The sequence below is a fragment of the Enhydra lutris genome, unplaced genomic scaffold (genome assembly GCF_002288905.1).
Source record: "Enhydra lutris kenyoni isolate GAN:26980312 unplaced genomic scaffold, ASM228890v2 scaffoldscaffold45, whole genome shotgun sequence".
Taxonomy (NCBI): domain Eukaryota; kingdom Metazoa; phylum Chordata; class Mammalia; order Carnivora; family Mustelidae; genus Enhydra; species Enhydra lutris.
Genome location: NW_019154129.1, coordinates 15202030 through 15222442, shown reverse-complemented (window position 1 = coordinate 15222442; position 20413 = coordinate 15202030). Strand labels below are relative to the sequence as shown.

The 20413-nt window shown below is 62.8% G+C and overlaps 2 protein-coding genes across 3 annotated transcripts; one reads left to right on the top strand and one right to left on the bottom strand.

The window, feature by feature from the left end:
• Nucleotides 1-324: 324 nt before the first annotated feature.
• On the top strand, nucleotides 325-3088 carry LOC111156204 (hydroxyacylglutathione hydrolase like). Of its 2 annotated transcripts, XM_022516941.1 has the most exons (8): nucleotides 325-709; nucleotides 1068-1132; nucleotides 1222-1339; nucleotides 1416-1524; nucleotides 1602-1705; nucleotides 1940-2041; nucleotides 2367-2446; nucleotides 2705-3088. In XM_022516941.1, exons 1-8 carry the CDS (start codon nucleotides 605-607, stop codon nucleotides 2871-2873), a joined length of 852 nt encoding a protein of 283 aa, XP_022372649.1. In that variant the 5' UTR covers nucleotides 325-604; the 3' UTR covers nucleotides 2874-3088. The 2 variants fall into 2 exon arrangements, with proteins under 2 accessions (XP_022372649.1, XP_022372650.1); XM_022516942.1 differs by lacking the exon at nucleotides 1940-2041.
• Nucleotides 3089-3786: 698 nt separating this feature from the next.
• On the bottom strand, nucleotides 3787-10775 carry LOC111156198 (nuclear prelamin A recognition factor like). Its single transcript, XM_022516929.1, has 11 exons — nucleotides 10710-10775; nucleotides 9519-9614; nucleotides 7893-8036; nucleotides 7483-7615; nucleotides 6900-7034; nucleotides 6497-6615; nucleotides 6191-6320; nucleotides 5445-5517; nucleotides 4900-5037; nucleotides 4288-4445; nucleotides 3787-4099 (listed from the first exon to the last, which is right to left on the bottom strand). The coding sequence occupies exons 1-11, from the start codon at nucleotides 10773-10775 to the stop codon at nucleotides 3861-3863; spliced, it is 1431 nt and encodes a 476-aa protein (XP_022372637.1). The 3' UTR covers nucleotides 3787-3860.
• Between the last annotated feature and the right edge of the window lie 9638 nt (nucleotides 10776-20413).

The following is a 20413-nucleotide window of genomic DNA, read 5'->3' as shown; positions in this document are numbered from 1 at the left end:
TACGCCGGGGCACGGGCCATGGCGGCGGCCGGGCCGAGCGCCGCGCTCCGTTAAGGCGCCGTGGCCAGCGCCCGAGGCCCGTCTCTGTCCGGTAGTCTTTGAGGCGGTCCGCGCAGTCAGCCCGTGCGGGTAAGGAAACGGTTTGGGACCCGTGTTAGCGCCACGGCGGGAGGGGGGCGGGGCGGGGCGGGGCGGGCCTGGGGGCGAGGCCTAGGCGCGACGCGCGGAGCGGCGGAGGGGGCGTGGTTGGAGGGGGCGCGCCGGGCGGTTGCGCCGTCGCGAGGGGCGGGGCCTTCGCGGCTGCGGGCTGCAGTGGCGGCCGCGGTGGCGGCGCAGTCGTTGTGGTCGATGCCGCTGGCGGGCTGGCGTGCGAACTGGCCGGCCGGGCCTGAGCCTGGGGCGTGGGCTTCCGCACCGGAGCTCCGGGAAGTCCGCGGAGCAGCGAGCGGGCTCCCTTACCGGCCCCTGATGTGTGTGAGGAGCTGACCCCTCCCTCGCGCAGCCCTGCCTTGGTCTGGAGAGGGGAGCCCCCGCCCTGAGGAAGGGGTTCGGAAGCCTGGGGGCCTCTCGACGAGAAGACGCGGGGTGCCTGAGCTCTGCGACCATGAAGGTCAAGGTCATCCCGGTGCTCGAGGATAACTACATGTACCTTGTCATCGAGGAGCACACGCGGGAGGCTGTGGCCGTGGACGTGGCCGTGCCCAAGAGGGTGAGGGCAGCCTGTGGGCGGCGGGGAGCGCCGCTGGGGTCCCCCGACCACCGTGGCTGGAGCAGGCCCTTCCCCTGCTCTCTGATCTCTGGGCGCATGGCGATTACGGTTCCCGGATTATCTCGGGGCTGCCCTGAAGTTACGACCGTCTCCGACCCCCGTTTTTCTCCTCTCTGGTGCCTCACCGTTGTCCTACGCCCTGGGCGCTCAGTCATTGTCTGCTGGGTCTCCCGTACCTCCACGCCCCCCCGAGCCCCCGGGACTCTGTGTACACCACACTTGGCGCCCTAACTGGGGGGCAGAGAGGTGGGGCGGCCACTGGGCTCTTCCAAATCTCCCTAACTCCCGTCCCTTTCAGCTGCTGGAGATCGTGGGCCGGGAGGGGGTATCACTGACCACCGTGCTGACCACCCACCACCACTGGTGAGCGCGGTCGGGGCGGGCCGAGGCGCGAGGGCATCGCCCCTGCCCCACCCCGACCCAGGCGTGATCCTGCTCCCACTCGTCCGCAGGGACCACGCGCGGGGTAACGCGGAGCTGGCGCGGCTGCGGCCGGGACTGGCCGTGCTGGGCGCGGATGAGCGCATCTGCGCGCTGACCCGCAGGCTGGTGCACGGCGAGGAGCTGCGGGTGAGCGCGCGCCCGGGAGGGCGGGGAATCGCCTTGGGCCCTCCCGCCTCACCAGCAGCCCGCCCCTCTGCCGCAGTTTGGGGCCATCCACGTGCGCTGTCTCCTGACGCCAGGCCACACCTCTGGCCACATGAGCTACTTTCTGTGGGAAGAAGAATGTCCGGATCCACCCGCGGTGTTCTCGGGTACTGGCTGCCCCGCCCCACCACCCCCGCCTGCCTGTGACCCTGCCCCACCTTCTCTGACCTGCTGTCCTCCCCAGGGGATGCCCTGTCGGTGGCGGGTTGCGGCTTGCGCCTGGAGAGCACAGCTCAGCAGATGTATGAGAGCCTGACGGAGACCTTGGGCAGCCTGCCCCCTGAGACGGTGAGTGGCCATCCCTTCCCCTCCTGCAGGGTCCGGTCACCCTGCACAACCCACACACTCTGACCCTGACTGGTGCTGCGGGGGTGCAGAACGAGCACTCCAGCCAAGGAGCCTGGGCAGACCAGGCGTGGGGTGCGAGAGTGCGGAGAGGGGCCAGGCAAGCCCAGGTGAGCACCTCCCCGCATCTCTGCCTGTGGCAGCGCTGTGCACCCCCTGAGTGCCTCCTTTCTCCAGAAGGTGTTCTGTGGCCATGAACACACACTGGGCAACCTTGAGTTTGCACAGAAAGTGGAGCCTGGCAATGACCACGTGAGAGCAAAGCTGTCATGGGCCAAGGTGCGGCCACCCCACCTTCTCTCCTCCTAGAGGTTTGGAGGGTGGACGAAGGTTGGGGCAGAGGAGGGGGTCTATAGAAGAGTCAGACATGACCAGACCTGGCTTAGTCCGGGGTCCACCATTGACTGAGGCTCCTACTGGATAGGGGAGGAGTAGGTGGTTTTGGATGGGGGCCTGTGCAGGTGGTGGGGTGGCCGTCCTCAAGGAGCTGATGAGGCGAGGAAGCCCTTCTGCTCCCGCCCCCAGAGAGGGGCAGGGCTGAGTGAAGCCAAGTTGCTTGGGGCTCTCGAGATAGGGCTGTGACAGGGGCCTGTGGTCATTCCAGAAGAGGGACGAGGACGACCTTCCCACAGTGCCATCCACCCTGAGCGAGGAGCTCCTCTACAACCCCTTCCTAAGGGTGGCGTGAGTACTGGTTGGCGTCCCCAGCCTTCTTGTGGGGCCCTGCGCCCACCCCTGGGGCTGCACCCCAGAGCATTGTGTCCCGTGGCTGGCCTGCTGTCCCTTGGTCCCCTTTAGCGTCATCTGGGTACTGCAGGAGGTGCCAGGGGACTGCTTATTGGGCTGACTGGCACCAGGGAGTGGCTGTTCTTTAAGTGTTTCCTGCCAACACCCCCTGGCATTTCCCCAACAGTCTCCCCACGGTGTCCCCTCTCCCTACAGAGAGGAGCCTGTGCGCAAGTTCACAGGGAAGGCGGCCCCAGCTGAGGTCCTGGAGGCACTTTGCAAGGAGCGGGCGAGCTTCCAGCGGGCGGCTGAGCCGCTGCAGCCGCAGGCCCGGGCTTTCCTGGCCCTGCAGTGGGGGCTCCTGGGCACACCTCGACAGAAATGAGCCCCAGGAGGACCGGCTATGGGGCCAGGCAGCACACCTCTCCTCCTTCACCCCTTGGCCGACTGAGCCCATGGGAGGATTGCCTCTGGCACCTTCCATAGCCCTGCCCAGCTGGCTGTCCAGACTTGGGGAGTGGGCACCCTGGCACTGGACATGTGAGGCTCCTCTCTGGGGTGCGTGTGAGCCCCGAGGCCTGGGTGTTTGGGATGCGTGCTGGGGTGCACAGGGCTTCTGAACTTTGAATAAAGCTGTGGAAGGGTTCATTTTTGATGCTGGTGGATGCTCTTGGACTTGGAAGCGTTTTCAGAGAGATCCCTTTATTAGATGGGGAGCTCTGTGACAACACGCCAGGCGGTCTCACCCCACTCTGCCCTCTCCCCCACCCCTGTAAGTGGGGACCCAGCTGTGCAGATGGGACTCAGCGCCTGATCTCACCGGGTCTAACAGAACCTGCTTCCTGCCCAGAACCGGAGAAATGCAAGCTGTTCGGTCCCAGAGACCACGGCATCCTCAACGCCCAGTTCCAGGTGGGGCAGGTATGCCACCCCCAGCGTGGGGTGCTATGGGCCGCGCGCTCCTCTCCGGCCAGCGTTCCCTGCCATCCAGGGCCGGAGGGCTCTCCACCAGTCTGGATGGATGACTCCAGGAATGGGGAGGAGAAATCCCACTTTCGCTCTGCCTTAAGCTGCCCACGGGCCTGGGCCTTACCTGGGTCTCCAGGCAGCAGAGAGAACACTGATCGCAGACCTGGGCCCACGGGGAGGTTCTGGGACCTCGTGGAACCTCTGGCCTCCTGCGATGGGGAGTGTGGGTGAGGGCGGGCTGGAGGTCCCCTTGACCGGCTCTGGGTCCGGAGTCCCATTTCTGTGTGGGTTCCAGCCCATCCCTGCAGCTCAGTCAGGGTTTTGGGCTGGGGTCTCAGGACATGAGCTTCGTGGGAGTCCCAGTATTGGTTAGGCAGGCCCGGCAGCCCCGTGAGGAGGCAGCCTACCACCTGATGCTGAGGCCAGAGCTGGCCGTCTCCACCGCGTGGTAGCTCGTGTGCAGCAGGCGGCCAGCCCGCTCTGAGCCCTCGCCCTGCAGCCAGTGCTCGTACAGTTCCTGGACGCCAGGTGCGTCCTCTGGCACCTGCGTCGTCACCGCGTCGTACAGCATCTGCACGTGCTGGAGCAGCTCCTTGCCGGCTGTGCCGGGGGCCTTGAGCTGGCCTCCGCCGTTCAAGCAGCCTGTTGCAGAGCAGGGCAGGCGGGAACACGGTCACGGGATGACGCCTGCACACGGGGCGCACAGCCCAGCCCCTTCCCACACTGGCTCTCCTGAGCCTCCGGGCCGCCCAGGCCGGGGAAGAGACGGAGCCCCCCCCCCCCCGCCACCCCTCCCACAGCCCCGGAAAGGGCCCCTGCGCCGCAGCTACCTGCGGGGCAGGCCATGACCTCCACATAATGGTATGGGCAGCGCCCTCGCTTCAGCTTCTGCACCAGGTTCTGGATATTACGGAAGCCGTACACGGCGGCGAAGTGCAGCAGCACGCGGCCCTCTTTCTCCAGGGTCACCTCCTGGAAGTCCTTGTTCCTGAGGGGAGCACAGGCTGGGCTCCCTCCTGCCTCCCACCCCTGTGGGCACATGGGCCACCCCGACCGGCTCCTCCGTGGAGGACGGTGACGGAAGGGAAGGGTGGGAAGCTCACTTCGCTTGGTGTCCCGAACCTCAGGATGGGATCCCCCTCCCTCCTGACGGCCACCAACCTGGCGAGGTCAGACAGCCCCCAGCCCCCGGCTATGGAAGAGGGCATTATGTCGGGACAGACCCTGCCAACCACGGTCTCTGGGAGCTCTTGACCACCGTGACGGGGAGGCAGAGCCCTGGAGAGCACTGGCCGGAGAGGAGGTATCAGCTCCTGCCTGGTGCCCTGGGTCTTTGCCAAACCCACCCTGCTCTCCTTCAAGCCCACCTCAGCCAGGAGACCCAGGCCGAGGCTGCCCCAACTGGGCTAACCTGTTCCCAAGCTCCAGCCCTCCTCACTGACCTCAGGGGTCTGTAGGTGACCTCATCCACGTGGATCCCAAAGAGCTCCCGGGCTGCATGCCGGAACACGTGCTCCAGGTAGCCCCCGGAGCCCCCGCCTCGGTGGCTGGTGGGCTCTTGGGCAGATGCGCTGTTGCACCTAGGGAGCAGGGCACGGCCTCAGGGGGCAGCAGCTGCTGTCCACAGGGCTTTCAGAGAGCTTCTATCTCTCGAGTCTGACGGAGTTGCTCTCTGAACGGGAAAGGAGTCTGAAACCTGGGGGCTCTGTGTGTCAGGTGGTAGCTCAGGTGGGAGAAAGATTATCCGTCTGTTGAGTAACCTGTTTCGGGAGCTCAGGCCTGGGTTGGGTTGGGGTCGGCTGTCCACCGGCTGTCTCATGAACCTGACCACCTCTGTGCACACCAAGACAGACCACAGAGCAGACATGGGGCCGACCAGAAGGAAGCCGCGTGGGGAGGAGCAAGGGAGGGGACACGAACCACCTGCACGCCCCCAGACCCACACTACGAGCACCCTGACCCCACTCCGCACTAGAAGGCGACTTACAGACTGTCCAAGGGGGCTGGCTCCAGCTCCGAGAGGGAGACCCCTTCTTCCTCTAGCAACTTGAAGACTTCTCCTACAAAAAGACCCCAGCGCAGATGCTCTTCAGCTGAGATCGCAGTAAAAGCAGCGAGGAAGCCCATGGCACCCGCACCCCTGGCGGACGGACACCCTGACGTCCGCCTCCCGGCTTGCGGGTGGACGAGAACCCGGCCACAGGGCGAAAGGAGGACCCACTTCTGAAGCCCCTCAGAAGAGCCAGCCCGCGCCCCGGACCTGTAGCCCGCCCTCGCGCCGACACAGCTGGGGGGCACGCCCATTCCCGGGGCATGCCTGCAGCGGGGTGCTCCCGGCTCCCCACCAGGCGGACCAGGGCGTGTGTTCGTGCAGGAGGCCTTCCCCCCACTGGCTGGGCTCCCAAGCGTTCACTCTTCTGTATCTGAAGCCCTCGGGAGACTCTGAGAGGCTGCTCAGCTCAGAAATGGGGTGACCCACGGGAGCCAGAGCAGCTGGCAGGAATCTCCACCCACCTCCCCACACAGACTGTTTGAGAGCAAACAGCCCGGTAGGGCAGGGGGTCCCGCTGGCCGCAGTTCTCCGAGACCGAGGAACAGGGTGAGGTATGGCCTGGCTCCCTGGGGAGGACCGGGGCTGCCTCGTCCCCAGGGGACGGCGCCTCCAGCCAGAGCTGACGGGTGGGACCCCGGCAATGCCGTCCGTGCCCTGGGCTCAGGGCAGCGGGAACCGACCTGTGGTGACCACGCAGTCCACATCACGAGTCTGGTGCACCTGGCTGAAGAAGTCTGGTCTGGAAGCTTCCAACTTCTTGTCATAGCAGGGCATCACTGTCACGTGGCAGATGCCGTCAGGGGTCACGTGCTGCTGAGAGACGTGGAGACGCGCAGTCGCGGCCTGGCCCGACAGGAAGGGCCGTCGGCGGACGTGGGGTGACACCAGCCAGCGGCCAGGATGTGGCCGTGGCTCTTTGTGTGGGTCGTGGCTTATCTTTCAGGATGGGGGCAGTGACTGGCTCACAGCTGGAACGTTCCTGTTACCTGCTGCTGGGCAAAGAAGTCCTTGACCAGGGAGCCCATGACCTGCTGCGGGGACCGTGCTGTGCTGAGGTGAGGGACGAGGAAGCTCCCGTGCGTCTTCTCCGCATAGCAGATCCAGCCTGAGGCCGACACCGGGAAGAAAAAAGGAGCGTCGCACCGGCTGGGCAAGTGACAGGACATGCTACAGGGGACCAACTCGTGCAAGGAGTTATGGTCCCATTACGGAACGTCCCTCGCTCTGCTATCGCTGTCGAGTGCTGCTAGCATCCGTGAGATCACGGCCTCGGGGAACTGAGTGACTCTCAGGCGCCTCCTCCCGCCAAGGAGGCCATCCTGCCAGAAGCCTGCGCTGCTCCCCCCACCCCAGCGTTCCTGTTCCCCGCGTCCAGCAGTGTGGACACACCTGGACAGGCGGACGTGAGCACAGGCAAGGTCTGCGTGGAGCCGGCCTGTCCTCGGAACCGCTGCACAAATTCTCGCTGGCTCTCGAGGAGACTGAAGTTCCTCGAGAAGGCGGTGTCGAACACGTAGTGCACCCCTGAAAAGCAAGCACCCACCTCACTGCCACAAAGGGCGGCTGAATCACGAGGCCCTGCCGGCCACGCCCCAGGAAGCTGTTGCCACCTGGCTTGTCAGGGACCGGCCACGTCCTGGTGGCACGCAGCCCACAGCCTCCAGCCCAGCTCTTGGCTCACAGAGGTCGACCAAAGTCGATCTGAGCCGGAACCGGGGAAACGGGCCTTGATGACGATCACTTAAACACAACGCGAGAAGCAGGTAAGCGCCAGGTCGGGAGAGCACGGAGACGATTCAGAAGGTCTCTCTTAAAAGGCTCGGCTCTCGTGTGTCAAACCAAAACTCTGGCCTGACGTCAACTTGGAAGGTTCTGGTGTGTTTTGAGTTCAGTGACTCAGAAGCCCAAGGCGCCCCCTCGTGGGACCTCCCCCATGCTGAGCCGGAGCGCTCCGGCGATGTCTGGTGCCTACCGATTTTCTTGAAGAACGCAGTCAGCTTCTTGGCAGTGTCTGTAGGACTCAGCTGAAATCTTGCTGCCAGCGACGCTCTGGACTGGGGCGAGACAGAAACCACAACCAGCCTCTGCTGACCTGGGGCCGCCGTCTGCAAAGCAAGGGACACGTGCTCACTCGGCATGTTTCCGCACTCATCCCCAGGGGTCCGGTGCTGGTGAGAGCACGCCCTGTCTCCGGGGCATGTCATTTCTATGTGCAGGTGGGGCCCAACACTTCAGTGTGGGAATAGGACAAGTCACTGACGTCCCGCTGACGCCACTTTGAAAATGAGGGAGTCACCCGGAGATCGGCCCTTGACAGCAAGAGCAAAGGATGCTGCAGTCGATGTCAGGCTAAAAACGTCTCCAAGACCGTCCACCACTTACCTTATTGGCATCTAGAATTTTCCGCAGTTCCTCATGGCTTTGCTGCGTGATGAGGACGGTCTCCGCGGAGGTGACACAGCCACTGCATGCCAGGCAGTCACCCAGTGAGATCTTGGCCTTCTCTAGCTTCTGAGTCCCTCCGTCCTGGAAGCACAGCACGCGGTGTTCAACAGGGCCCCCTGCACAAGGACACGAGCCCTTGGGATAACGGAACCTACAGGAAACCTTGATTCTCTGGCTCGCAACACTGACTACCAGCGTGGTAGCTGGCTGGCTTTGAATGCCACTGCGTTTCTAAAAATTAAATATTTGTTGGAGAAGTACGTCCATTCTATATATAGTCTAGCTCCACCGAATTCTAATCTGGGCACCAGCTCAGCTGGCGCATCACAGGCGCATTAACGAGGCCCACAGCCTGTCCGGGGTGGAGCGTGGGTGTGTGGTCTGCGGAGCTGCCAGAGGCTCCTAGTCTACACTCGCGGGGCTGTGCAGAGGGGAAAATGTCAACGGCCAGGCTCCAACGGGAGGATGAGAAAGGCAAGGCTGAGACGAAGGGGGAGAGGGCAGAGTGAGGCGGCGGTCTGCGAGCAAGCGCCAGCCCGGGAGAGGCGGACAGACACTTGGGCAGCAACAGCCGGACCGCCAAACAGGCGCAGAGCTTGGTGTGGGACGTGGGCCTCCAGGCCGACGTTCTGCAACTTTCCCGAGATGCAAGAGACCCCAGCTGAGCACCTTTACTCCCTCTGTAAACTAAGGAAGGGTTGGGGCCAGGGCGAGCTGCCGGGGCCCAGAATGTGACCAGCGGGTTGAAGAGACGGGGACCCCCTTCCAGCCAAGCTCATCAGGGCGGCACTTCACACCGAAGCTGCGATTTGAGCTCAGTGCGTATTTTTAGAGTTGGATGGGCCTAAAGGCCCAGGCTTTGATTTTGTGCCAAGAGACCTATTCCCAACTTCTCTCCACATCAATCACTGTTGCTTGGTACGGCAGGGCCCACTGATGCCCCCACCTCTCCTGGATCTCTTCACTTGTGGGACCACCCCCCCCAACCCTTAGGTGGTGTTTCCCTGTGCTGGGCTAAGCTTGGGCAGGAGCTGTGGTGTGCTGCGGGGTCACGCTCCTGGCCTGAGCAAACGTCCGGCTCTCTCCCTGTGAGCGCTTGACCCCCGGTCCAGCCCTGCCCTGTGCCCCCTGAGGCTCCTCCCCTGCCCGTGAGAAGTTTCTGGGCCAGGTGCACCCATGCCTGTAGCCCACGGGACAGCACAGACACTCTTGAGGGTCCAAACAGCAGATGGTCCTTAAACCAGGATCTCGGTATTGTGCGATTATACAGGAAGCAGGGGTTCGCTGACAACAAGCTGATGAACTGGAAAATCCCACACAGTGAGAAGCGGAGAGGGAAAGGGAAGACAGAGACCATCAGCTCTGCAAGAGGATCCCCTCTGCAGACCAAGTGAAACTCCACGCTCAGCCTCTGTGCCCCTCCACCCCAACCCCCGCCCCATCCCCGCCCTCCTGGCCTTGATGACAGTGAATCTGACCGCCGTGAGAGGTCTCCCGGTCACTGTACTCGTGACTGCGAAGCGCAGCACGCACATGCTTCTGGTCATCTGGGCCGGAGCTCACCTGCGTGACCTGGAAGTAACTCCCATCTTCTTCAATGTGGATCTTGGCCACGCCACTTCCTGTGCTCTTATCCACCTTCATGGGCTTGATGCAGTCCTGTACAAGGAAGAGACCCCAAATGGGGGCCTGAGTGCACGGAGGTTCCCCAAGAAGAGGAGCGACCTGGTGGTCACGCCAGCACACCTGACTCCTCTCGTCCGGCCACGGAAGCAGTCTTAGCAGGAAGGCGGCTGACCGCGCTTGCACACGGGGTACACGTTCGAACAGCCCGCCGGCACCAGCGGTCACTCTGCGGCTCACAGCCAGATGGAGGCCCGTGCTGCCGGCCGCACGCTAACGCCCTGCAAGCCTGCCCGCTCTGAACTTTACTCTTGTTCTCAGCACGCGGACTGGCCACTGGGAGGACACCCAGGAGCCACCGTTTCTGCACCTCGGCAGGAATGCTTTGGTCGGAGGTCACTGCCCTGCCCAGGCCCCAGTGAAAGGAGTTCCTCCTTCTCCCCAACTCCCCAAGTTCTTGGGGGTTTCCCTGTCACAAGAACCTCTCTGGCAGTTGCCTTCCCAGGTATGGTGCGCCCCAGAAAGCCCTGCCCATGGTGATGTGCCCAGCCCCGCGCCCTCCCCCCTCCCGGGCCTGGTCCCGCACAGCCGGTGCCCTTGGTAGGGAGGGACACCTGATGAGGAGGACACTCCCTTGCCAGTGCAGCTGTCCTGCCTCCCTTAGGGGCAAGCTCCGCCAGCGACGACCACACACCCCGACGGGCACCGGGTAGTCAGGGCAGGTGACGCCATGGGACCAGCTCCTCGGACCTCCGGACCGTCCCGCCTCTACCAGAGGGAGTGGACAGGGTCGCCCTGGCCCCAAGCCCAACACTGCCCGGGGGGGTGGGGGGGGGTGACGCCGGCGGCCCCGCCCGGCTTCCCCCCGGCTTCCGGGTGCGCACGGTGACGGGCCACTCGGCACGCCCCCCACCCGCGGCCCTGGCCAAGCCTCGCTCCTCGAAACCTCGCGGTGCCGTAGTCCTGCTCGGACAATTGGCATCCCCGGCCGCGGCTTCCCATCAGGAGGAAACTGGCCAGGGCGCCGGAGGCCCGGGGGTCTCGGGCGGATCCCGTTTCTCAGGGGAAGAAACTGACCGGGTAGCGGGGCCCCACCCCACACACGGCCGCCGCCCGCGCGGGCCGACCCACCTGAGAGGGCCCGATGAAGTCATCCAGGTCCGTCAGCTGCAGCGCCCCGCTGAAGGGCGACGCCATGGCTGCCGTACTGTCGCGGGGCTCCCGGCGCAGAAGTCGCCAAAAGGCGCGAAACGGCAAGCGCTTTCCGCCACGCTGCCGGAAAGCGCCCCGCGCGGCGCATGCGCGTCTGCCCCCAGCCGCCGGGCGCCTGGAGGGCGCGCGCCCCCTGCTGGCTGGCCCAGTTCCGCGGAGGAACCTGTCGCCTTCCCCGCCTCTCGGGCGGCGGCGGAAGGAGCCGAGAACACTAGAATGACGTCTCCCTCCCCCAGGGCTCCCCTGCCGGCCAGTGTGCGGCCCCGGAGTCCTTGACCTGGGAGTTTGCAGAGGCAGCGGCTTCGCTGTATTGGGTCTCACAGACGCTCGAGACCCCAGAGGGACGCCCGGTCCTCGTGGGCCCTCAGTCTGGGCGGCGGGGTGAGGAACGTGCGGGTGACAGGGACACGGGCGGCTGCTGACATTGGCTCGGCCTCCGACGCCGTCCTCTGTTACTTGGGGGACCCCATGGAGAAGACTCCGCTCGCCCGTGAGATTTCGCAGCGCGGAGCAGGGCTGCTGCCGGCTAGACGCCGGTCTCCAGCCGCTGTGAATCGCGTCGAGTCCAGCTCAACGTCAGTGACCACCTTTCATCAGGGCTCTCCGGAGGACTCCCGGAGCTGGGTCTGGTGTGCGGCGCGAGCAGGGCTGGGTTCAGCCCAGGGCGTCCGGGGGAACCTCAGGCCTCAGGGCCCAGCCTAGCCTGGGCTCCCGCTCTTCTTGGGAGTTCCTGCCCCAGTATGGGCTTGTCCTGGAGACTCCCACACCTGCCTGTGGGGTTTCTTGGCGGTGCAGAGAGCCCAGCCCCCCCCCCCCCCCCCCCCGGGCTGGGGCAGCCTCCCAGTGGGGGCGGGGGTGCAGCGGCTCCTCTTGGCTGCCAGGACAGGAATTTCCGTTCCAGCGGCTGGGCCTGGGGCTGGGGGGAGATGTTCCCTAGCAGCTAAACCAGGTGGACTTCCAGGCCCCACCCATCCCTGCCCACACAACACCTGACCGAGGTCTGAGATAGGATCCCTGAAACTCCACAGTCCCAAGTGGTTCTTAGGAGTAGGGAGCCCAAAATAACCTTGGCTTCCCCGGAATCCCCCAGGGGAAGTTCACGGAAAATACCGAGCATAACAGGCAGTGGTGGGCTGGGGGCAGGATTGGGATCAGTCAGGCGGAGCGAAGGAGGGGGCTTCCACGGGAGGGGCTCCGGCTGAAGCTGGGGTGCAGGGAAGTTTCTCCCAGTGCAGGAGTGGGGAGCGCACCACCAGGATGCCAGAGCCCACGGGGGTGCAGGGCCGGCCTCCACCTCCCTGCCCCCCTGGAACCCAGGTCTGCAGCCGCAAACCAAGTGGAGCAAAGAGTGGGGGGATAAAGGCGGGAACAGCCCAAGTGCCCTTCAGCAGACGAGTGGAGAAAGGAGCTGTGGTCCCTCCCTGCCACGGAGGAGTACTCAGCTGTAAGGCAGGCGAGCCAGGGACGCCCACTGCCCTGAGGATGACCCCCCGAGGACACGAGGCTCCGTGAGAGGAGCCCCACAGAACGCCCAGCATTGCTGGACTCCATTTCCAGGACGCCTGCAGAGTCCGCGCCATGGAGACAGCCAGTAGCTTGGGCCTGGGGAGGAGGTTTCGGTGTGTGGTGATGAGAAGCGTTGGAGAAGGAGGTGTGGTTACACCTCCCCGTGAACGCAGCTGAGGCCTGGACTGGGGCGCGTGCACGGGGTCCCTGGGGCAAATTCTGTCGTGTATGTGTTCCTGCAACTTAAAAAAAATGTCACGTATCAAAAACCATTGAATTGCACAGTTTAAGTGGGCGGATTGTAGGATATGTGAGTCTGTATCTCGTTGAAAGCGGCGGCCCCAAGGTGCCTCCAAGAGCGGGACAGTGAGTGAACCTGAGTCCTCCGGGCTTCCAGCCCCCAGTCCCACCATCCCTGTGGGGTGCCTGGGTGGCCGAAACAGCTTCTGGTTCAGAAACTCCACCTGGGGGTCTCCGATACCGCACGCGCGTGCACACGCACACACACGTGAAGAGGGCCCCTGGAGACCCTGAGGCCCCGGAGCCGACACCGTGCCTGCCTCCTCTGTGCAGCTGCTCTCACAGCTGAGGATTGTTTCATCATCATCATTACCGAGTGCCCGCCGCACGCTTCCCACGTGCAGTGCCAGGGTTTACCCACGTGGGGGAAACGGAGGGCCCTGCAGCCAGCCCGGGCCACGGGGTGTAGGCACCCCTTTCCCTGAGCTGGGACAGATGCAGAGCTTGGCTTCTGCTCCAGGTGTGCCTGCAGGACCCCCTTTGCCCAAAGCCGGCCGGCAGATCTTTGGGCGGGAGCAGGCACAGTTTCTACCGAGATGCATGCAGCTGCCGACCCCTCCTGCAGTCTGGGGGACTGGTCCCAGGGACAGGGCCTGTGTTAGTGTCTAGTGCTCCTGCAACAGGGGTCACACGACGGAGGGTTTATAATAACAAAAATTTTTTTCTCGGTACTTGAGGCCACAAGTCTAAGGCCAAGGTGTTGGAAGGACCTTCCAAAGGTTCCCTCCTGCCTAGCACTGCTCCTGGTGGGCCCGGGCAGCCCTGGGCACATGGCTCTGTTCCTCCAGCCCCCACGGCTCCGTCGCAGAGCTCCTGTGTGTCACCCCTGCTGTTCTAAGGACACCCGTCATTGGACTCAGGGCCCAGCCTACTACCCAGCATGATATCTTCTCAAAACCCTCAATTACATCTGCAACGACCCTATTTCCAAGTGAGGTCCCATTCACAGGTTTGGGGGACATGTTATTTGAGGGGCACCGTCCAACCCACCATAGCCCTCATGTCCAAGTTCTTGTGGGACTCTCAGGGGTCAGAGGACAACTGCGTAATGGGATGTATCTCCCCAGATCAGAGCCCCCCTCCCACACGGACTTCCCTGAGGGGTGGGCTGGGATGGACCACCCGCGCTCGGCTGTCCCCACAGCCGGGCTTGAGCCAGCAGGTGTGTCTGGGGGGCAGACAGCCCATGTGCGGTAGGAATACTACAATCCAGGGTTGGGAAAAGTAAAAGGTGTTTTGTCTTTTCCAAGAAATGTTTAGGGGCTCCCGTCTGGATCGGTCGGAAGGAAGAGCGCTCAGCAACTCTTGATCTTGGGGCGGTGAGTCCAAGTCCCGTGTTGGGCATGGAAATTGCTTAAGGAAAACACTTCTAAATGTTTTTAAGTTTTTCTTAAACGTGTGATTTCAAAACATTTATTACATTTTCCCACGTTACTGTATCGTGAGATGCTGGAAAGTAGAAATGGGCTTTGCTCCCGCCCTGTTCCGCATTGGTGTAGGGGGAAGGACGTGTGCTCGGGTGTGGCCCACATGCTTGTGGTGTCCATCTGCCCTGTGGACCCGCCCAGACACTTGGAGCCCGTGTGGAGGCCCTGGGCCCCACGTTGGACACGGGGTCGGGGTCGGGGGAACAACCAGGACCCACAAGTGGGGGCTTCCTGCTGCATCCCAAGCCCCTGTTGGTAGGTCAGTTGGGGTCAGTCACGTAGAACAAGGCTGGCCTCACACCCAAACAAGGACTTGTGGCCGTCTGAATGTGTCCCCATGCTTCCTGTAGACTGGGGACTGTCCTGTTCATGTGGGTGACCAGTTAGGGGTCTCTTCACCATGTGAGGGTCTTCATGCTCAGGGGTTTCTGGGGGAATCAGTGTAGATCCCCGTGGGTCCTGGGTGTCCTTCCCTGTCTACATGGGTGTGGGGCCACAGCCTTCTAGGCCACTCTCTGCAGACCCTTCCACGTCCCTGGGAGGCTCTGCAGGCCCTGGGGCTGGGGGTGGGGGGTGGAGGGTGAGGGGAGGCCCACACAGGGTGGGTCTGCGTCAGGGCGCTCCTGGCACACCCATTCTCAGAGCCGAGAGAGAAAGCAGCCACTCTTAGGAGGACACACAGGCACGTGTGGCCGCTGGTCGTGGCCAGAGGTGTCCCCGTCTGAGCCCCCCGGGCCTCCCAAACCCCAGGTGCACCCTGGGCTCCTCGTGAAGCCAGACTCATCCCTGGGCTGAACAGACACAGCGTTTGATTTGTTGCAGGAAGTCACCGCGGGCAACGAGCACATCATTAGCAGTCTAATCAGCACAGGGCGCCTTCCCGCGGGGCCGCCACAGCTTGTCAACAGGTGTAATGTGGCCACAGCTCTGGGAGGCCCGGCGCAGGCGGCAATTAGCCGCTAATGAGGAGGCCTGCGGTGACCTGCCCCTCCTAGGGAGAGAGCGGCGTGCGCCCGGGGCTGAGGGAGGGCGGGGGTCAGGGCCAGGGCATGGGGGCTTCTGGGGGCTTCTTCCTCCCCCAGCGGTGCAGGAAGCGGTGGAAGGAGCCGGTCACCAGGAGGGCCTCACCGCTGCGCACACGTTCGCAGGCACGGAAGCCGAGCAGGGCCCGGGGCTGCGTCTGCGGGGACACGCCAGCAGGTAGCCAGGAGGAAGGGAGGCAGCCCCCGACTCGTTTGCCCGACTCGGTGCAGACGGAGAGAGCCAGGAGGGCCTGGGTGCCTGCAGCACTGGTCTGTCGCGGGGCCTGCAGGCCGTGGCCCAGGGAGCATCGGGAGTACACGGAGCGCTCACAGGAGGGGCCCCCCTAAGGCTGGTCAGCCCCCCCACCCCACGGCACAGGGCAGGGGCTCTGCAGGCCTCCGTGAGCCCCGTGGTCCTGCCGTGAGGCATGCCAAGGCCAGGCCGGCAGCCCCGTGGTGCCCACTTTGTATTCAGCCCCTGGGTCGTCAGGGGGACCCTCTGGGGCGTCTGGGGAGGCGAGTGCTGGGTGGTGGGACCCTGGGGCTGCTGGCTGGGGCGGGGTCCTGTTGGGAGATCCCAGGCTCCGGGCCGTGGACGCCTGCTGTTCACGTGCACCGGTGCTGGGCACTCACCCAGCGGTGGGGGGCTTGGCTTCTGGAGGAACAGCCCCCCTCCACCATCCCTGCCCCCACCCCGGGTTCACGGCTGGCTGGTCAGGCTGGGAACCCCTGGTGGGGGCATGGGGGGGCCCCAGTGTGGCTCCCCTGGCGGATGACAGGCTCAGAGACTGGAAGGGCCGCCCATCCAGACCTCCATGGGGCTGAGGGTCACACACATGTCCACGTTCACGTCTGGCCCCTTGGCAGCCAGCAGCACCAGGTGGGCCTCTGGGGCACCTGCTTTTTGGGGACATGGGCATGACCCTTGCCCTGCTGCCATGTCTGTGCCTCCTCTGACTCCCCATCTCTGTGGTTACCCACCTCTGCGGACCCCCCGCTGGCCCGGGGCGTCCCCTCCAATATGGTCCTGCCTGTCACCTCTCCCCCAGCCCCCATGCCTCTGCTCCATGGAGCTCGGGTGGGGCTGACTCAGCACCCCCGGGAGAGCTCGGGGGGCCTGACCAGCACAGTGACTGGAGGGCCATCGGGGCCCACTTGGGGTTCTCTGCATGGTGCTTTCATTGGTTGGCGAAGGTCAAGCCTGGCCTGTTCCCTGTGGGGGGAGGGTCACCCTGTGCACTGGGCCCCAGAGCCGAGCCTGGAAAGACCCCTGCTTGGGAGGTCATGGGCCCTCCTCAGAAGACCCCCACCCAGGCTCCCTTCCCTCCTGCCCTGAACGTCTCCTTGGAGGACACCCTCCAGCTCACCTACTTGGGCTGTGGCCGTTGGGAGTAGGCAGGCCCGGGGGGGTCTCCCACACTCCGTAGAAGATGAGGTCTCTCTTACGCTGGGGGACTGGGAGGGGGGGGCCAGCTGCCTGGGTGCAGACAGAGCTAGGAGCCGCTCAGCGACTGAAAACCCCATGGCCGGGTTCACGCCAGCAGGCCCAAGGAGCAGGTTCAGCTGGGCAAAGGGCCGTTCCACGTCCCCTCAGGACAGCCCCTCACAGATGCCGGTGCGCCGGGTCTGGCCCGCCCTCATCTCGGCCAGTGCAGCCGGCTGTCGCAGGATCAGCAGAGCCCAAGTAGAAACCTGGGGTCCGCTCGGGGATTGCCTCTTCTCCCTGATATTGCTGTGCACAGCTGGGTGTGCCGGCCCCCATCACCCCAGTCTACCTGAGTGTGAGCCTTCTGCTCCTCTGAGAAGGCGTGAAGGCAGCATCCAGGATAGTCCTGCTGGGGGAGGAATGATGGTCACGGGGAGGGCCTGAGAACCCAGCAGGCTACCCCAGCACCAGGGGGCCAGTGGGGACACACGCAGGCTCCAAGACACAGCCCAGGCCTTGGAAGGCAGCGGCAGCGGGCCGATGGGCACCCAGGTCAACCCTGATCCTGGCCCAAGCCCCACCCAACCCTAGGACCTGGCCCACATGCACCCCCTACCCTGGGGTCCTGGTCCACACCCCCCACACCGCTGGGCCCTGGCATGGGTTCCTCACCCCAGAAGAAACAGTCCTGCCCCTGTTGAGGGTGTGGGTTGGGGATGCACAGAGACCTCTAGCTGGGTGCAGGGAGTGAGCTGGGACTGGAGTCCCAGAGACCAGGAGGAGAGTCAGTGGCCCTCAGAAACAGCCCTTGAGGTCAGTGATGGCCATGGTGGGAGCTCTGGCCCCAGACAATGGAATGCAGCCTCCAAGATGATGGCGTCGACCCCTGGGAGGTGGTGGTAGAAAGGCTGGGCAGGGCCGACCACAGCAGACCCTCTGGTGAGGTCACTCCAGCCCCTGCAGCCCTGGGGGCCCACGGCATACAAAAAGCCCACAGGGCTGGCAGCCTCGGCCGTGGCCTCTGCAGACACTCCCAGAATGTCCAAGAAGGCCGGCATGTCTGTCACGGTGAGCAGAAGTCAGGCTCAGCAGGGCAGGGGACATGTCCTGCACCTGGTGATTAGCTGCAGCCACACCAGCCCTCAGATGGGCTCTGCCTGCAGGTCAGCCTCTGGCCAGCCTATTTCACTGATGGCTGTGGTCCCGCAGCCTGGGAACAGAGCAGCAAGGAAAGCTGTCCTGCCCACCAACCGCACCTGGCCACTTCTGGGGGCCAGGAGGGGGCCCGTCTCACGCCCTTGAAGCTGGGGCTCAGTTACAGGCATTTGCTGAAGTCGGCAAAGCTCTGAAGAAGCAAAGCTGTCCAGCATCCAGAGCCCACTGACGACAGACACCCCACCCTGCACGCTGGTGCCCATTCTGCAGAGCTGGAAACCCAGGCTCTAGAACCCACTTGCAGGGCAGCAGCTGAGCAAGAACGTGGCCCCAGGGGCACCTGACACCAGAGCTGTCCCCTTGCTCCTCCACCAAAACCAGGGGCCCAGATTCTTGGGTGGGCTCTGGTCAGTCACTGGATCTCTCTGGGCCTCCGTTTTCTTCTCTGTAAAGTGGGGATAAAAAGCCATCCCCAGTGGTTCTTCATTTGCAGAATGAATGTCGTGCTCTTGTCTGGCATCATGGAGGAAACCATGGCTCACAGGAGAGGGGCTGACCTCCCAGAGTCAGGAAGGCCGGGTCAGCCAAGGAAGGCTTCCAGGAAGAGGTAGCCTGGTGCAAAGACCCATGGCAGGTCTGCCCCAGGCCAGCAGACTCTGGTCCCTTTTTCTCTTTTTTCCACACTGGGGACAGATGTTTTAAGAAATCAGACAGGAGAGGGGCGCCTGGGTGGCTCAGTGGGTTAAGCCGCTGCCTTCGGCTCAGGTCATGATCTCAGAGTCCTGGGATCGAGCCCCGCATCGGGCTCTCTGCTCTCTCGGGGAGCCTGCTTCCTCCTCTCTCTCTGCCTGCCTCTCTGCCTGCTTGTGATCTCTCTGTCGAATGAATAAATAAAATCTTTAAAAAAAAAAAAAAAAAAAAAAAAAAAGAAATCAGACAGGAGATAGCCTACGGAATTCAGGCAACGGATGCTACTACCCCCACCCCTGAGAACCTGGGTCCTGCTGGGGCTGCTGGTTGGTCAGCCCTGGAGTCGGGATGATGAGATTACAGTGAACTATGTCCACACCAGCACTCAAACCAGGAGTGACTATTCAGGCGTGACTGGACACCACCCCTGACGAGGAACAGATTTAGCCATGTCAACATGAAAGAAAAAAGGCTTTTTCTTCTTGTGCAGAATAAACAGTCCCAAATTCGTTTTGTTCACCCGGAGAGTGACAGGGCCAGCAATAGCCTGGAGGTAAATACAGCCCACGCTTGACGGCGAGCAAGGGCAAACAGAGGTTGTGCACCAGGAAGGAGAAGCTGGTGGTGCACCTGCGTGCCACCCACAATGGCCAAGGAGGCGCTGAGGACCAACCCTGGGAGGGAACGCGCCTCCGTGTTGCAAAGTTGCCTGGGAGGCCGGTGGGAGCCAGGCAAGGGCTCCGCTCCATGCGTCTGCGCCCCTGCTGCTGCTCTGTCCCTCGGAAGGTCATCAGCACCCGTTACCACCCACCCTTCTGATTTCGTGAATCCCTGTTTGCACCGGGATTTCTGTGGCTGCCGGATTCCTGATCTCTGCGTGTTCCGGGTGCCCACCGAGCTGGGGGTGCCGCAAGGTGTCAGGCGTCCCGCACCCTGTTTCACATCTCCCTGTCAGCCACCAAGTGTCTGTTGAACAGGAATCCTGAATTCTGATGAAGCCGAGGTTACCCACCAATGCCAGGTCGTTTCAGTTTGGGTCTGGGCCTTGTTCCTGGGTCAGCTCCTATCTACACGCTCTGCCATGTGGAGGTCTCTAACGCGCTTTGTGTCCGGTCTGTCTGATGGAAGCCTGGAAGCCTCAGTCACTGCTGGCAGGCTGTGTGACTCTTGATCTCGGGGTCATGAGTTCGAGCCCCACGTTGGGTGTGGACAGGACTTAAAAAAAAAAAATCTTAAGAAAAAACTTTGTGTGATAATTCTAGTAACTGACTCATCGTGGCATTGGCCTCAGTGGATTCCTTCCCTCTGAGGATGACTCACAGTTTCTTGGCTCTTCCTCTGATAAGTAGTTTGGATTTTTTCTTAAGTGATGTGTAGTGAACACAGTGTTGGATTTTATCATGAACGCTGTGACCATCAGGTTGTGGAGACACTGCGTTCTGTTATGTTCCTGTGAAGACACTGGATGCTTTTGTTTTGCGGCAATGAACATACTCAGGCTTGCGCCGTGAGGTCTGCAAACATTGAGGGGTTAGAGGTCCGTCTCGGTATCCCTTGCACATGCATGACTCAGGGGTCAGCAGGAGTCTTGGGTAGACTTCAAACACAGAATCTGGGTCCCCATCTCTGGCACTTTCCCTTCCGGAGTTCTCCACTCACTCTCTGGTGTCTGCTTATCCTGGGTTCCTTCCTCCTTCGCCTGGAAAAATGGGGGGTCGGGGGACTCTCCAGGAGCCTGAGAGCTGGGACCAGTGCAGCCTTGCCTCTGGTTGTTTTCAGGGTAAAGCTACACACATGGAAATCTCTTCCCTCAGGTGTTGATTCCCCTTCAAAATCTGCCGACTTTTGTTCATTTCCCTGAACCTTCGGGGATTTATTTTTACGTTTTGTCCAGAATGTTTTAGTCGTTATCTACAGGTGAGACTTTTTTTTAAGGCATATACTCCCCTGCTGACTTCTGTAAATTGATTTCTCGTACCAGGCAGCTTTGCTGAATTCTGTTTGAATAGCCCTTTGGCCAGGCTGCGTATAATAGGAAGCCCAGCCCACAGAAGAAGATGAGACCCAGGCACCTGTCTCCGAACGACTTAGCAAACA

Excerpts from the sequence above, each read along its gene's own strand:
- LOC111156204 (XM_022516941.1), top strand. The coding sequence starts at position 605 with ATGAAGGTCAAGGTCATCCCGGTGCTCGAGGATAACTACATGTACCTT. Across the intron at positions 1,340-1,415 it reads TGCACGGCGAGGAGCTGCGG|TTTGGGGCCATCCACGTGCG; the intron begins GTGAGCGCGCGC and ends CCTCTGCCGCAG. Across the intron at positions 1,706-1,939 it reads GCAGCCTGCCCCCTGAGACG|AAGGTGTTCTGTGGCCATGA; the intron begins GTGAGTGGCCAT and ends TCCTTTCTCCAG.
- LOC111156198 (XM_022516929.1), bottom strand. The coding sequence starts at position 10,775 with ATGGCGTCGCCCTTCAGCGGGGCGCTGCAGCTGACGGACCTGGATGAC. Across the intron at positions 9,615-10,709 it reads ACTTCATCGGGCCCTCTCAG|GACTGCATCAAGCCCATGAA; the intron begins GTGGGTCGGCCC and ends TTCCTTGTACAG. Across the intron at positions 6,616-6,899 it reads GCTCACGTCCGCCTGTCCAG|GCTGGATCTGCTATGCGGAG; the intron begins GTGTGTCCACAC and ends TGTCGGCCTCAG.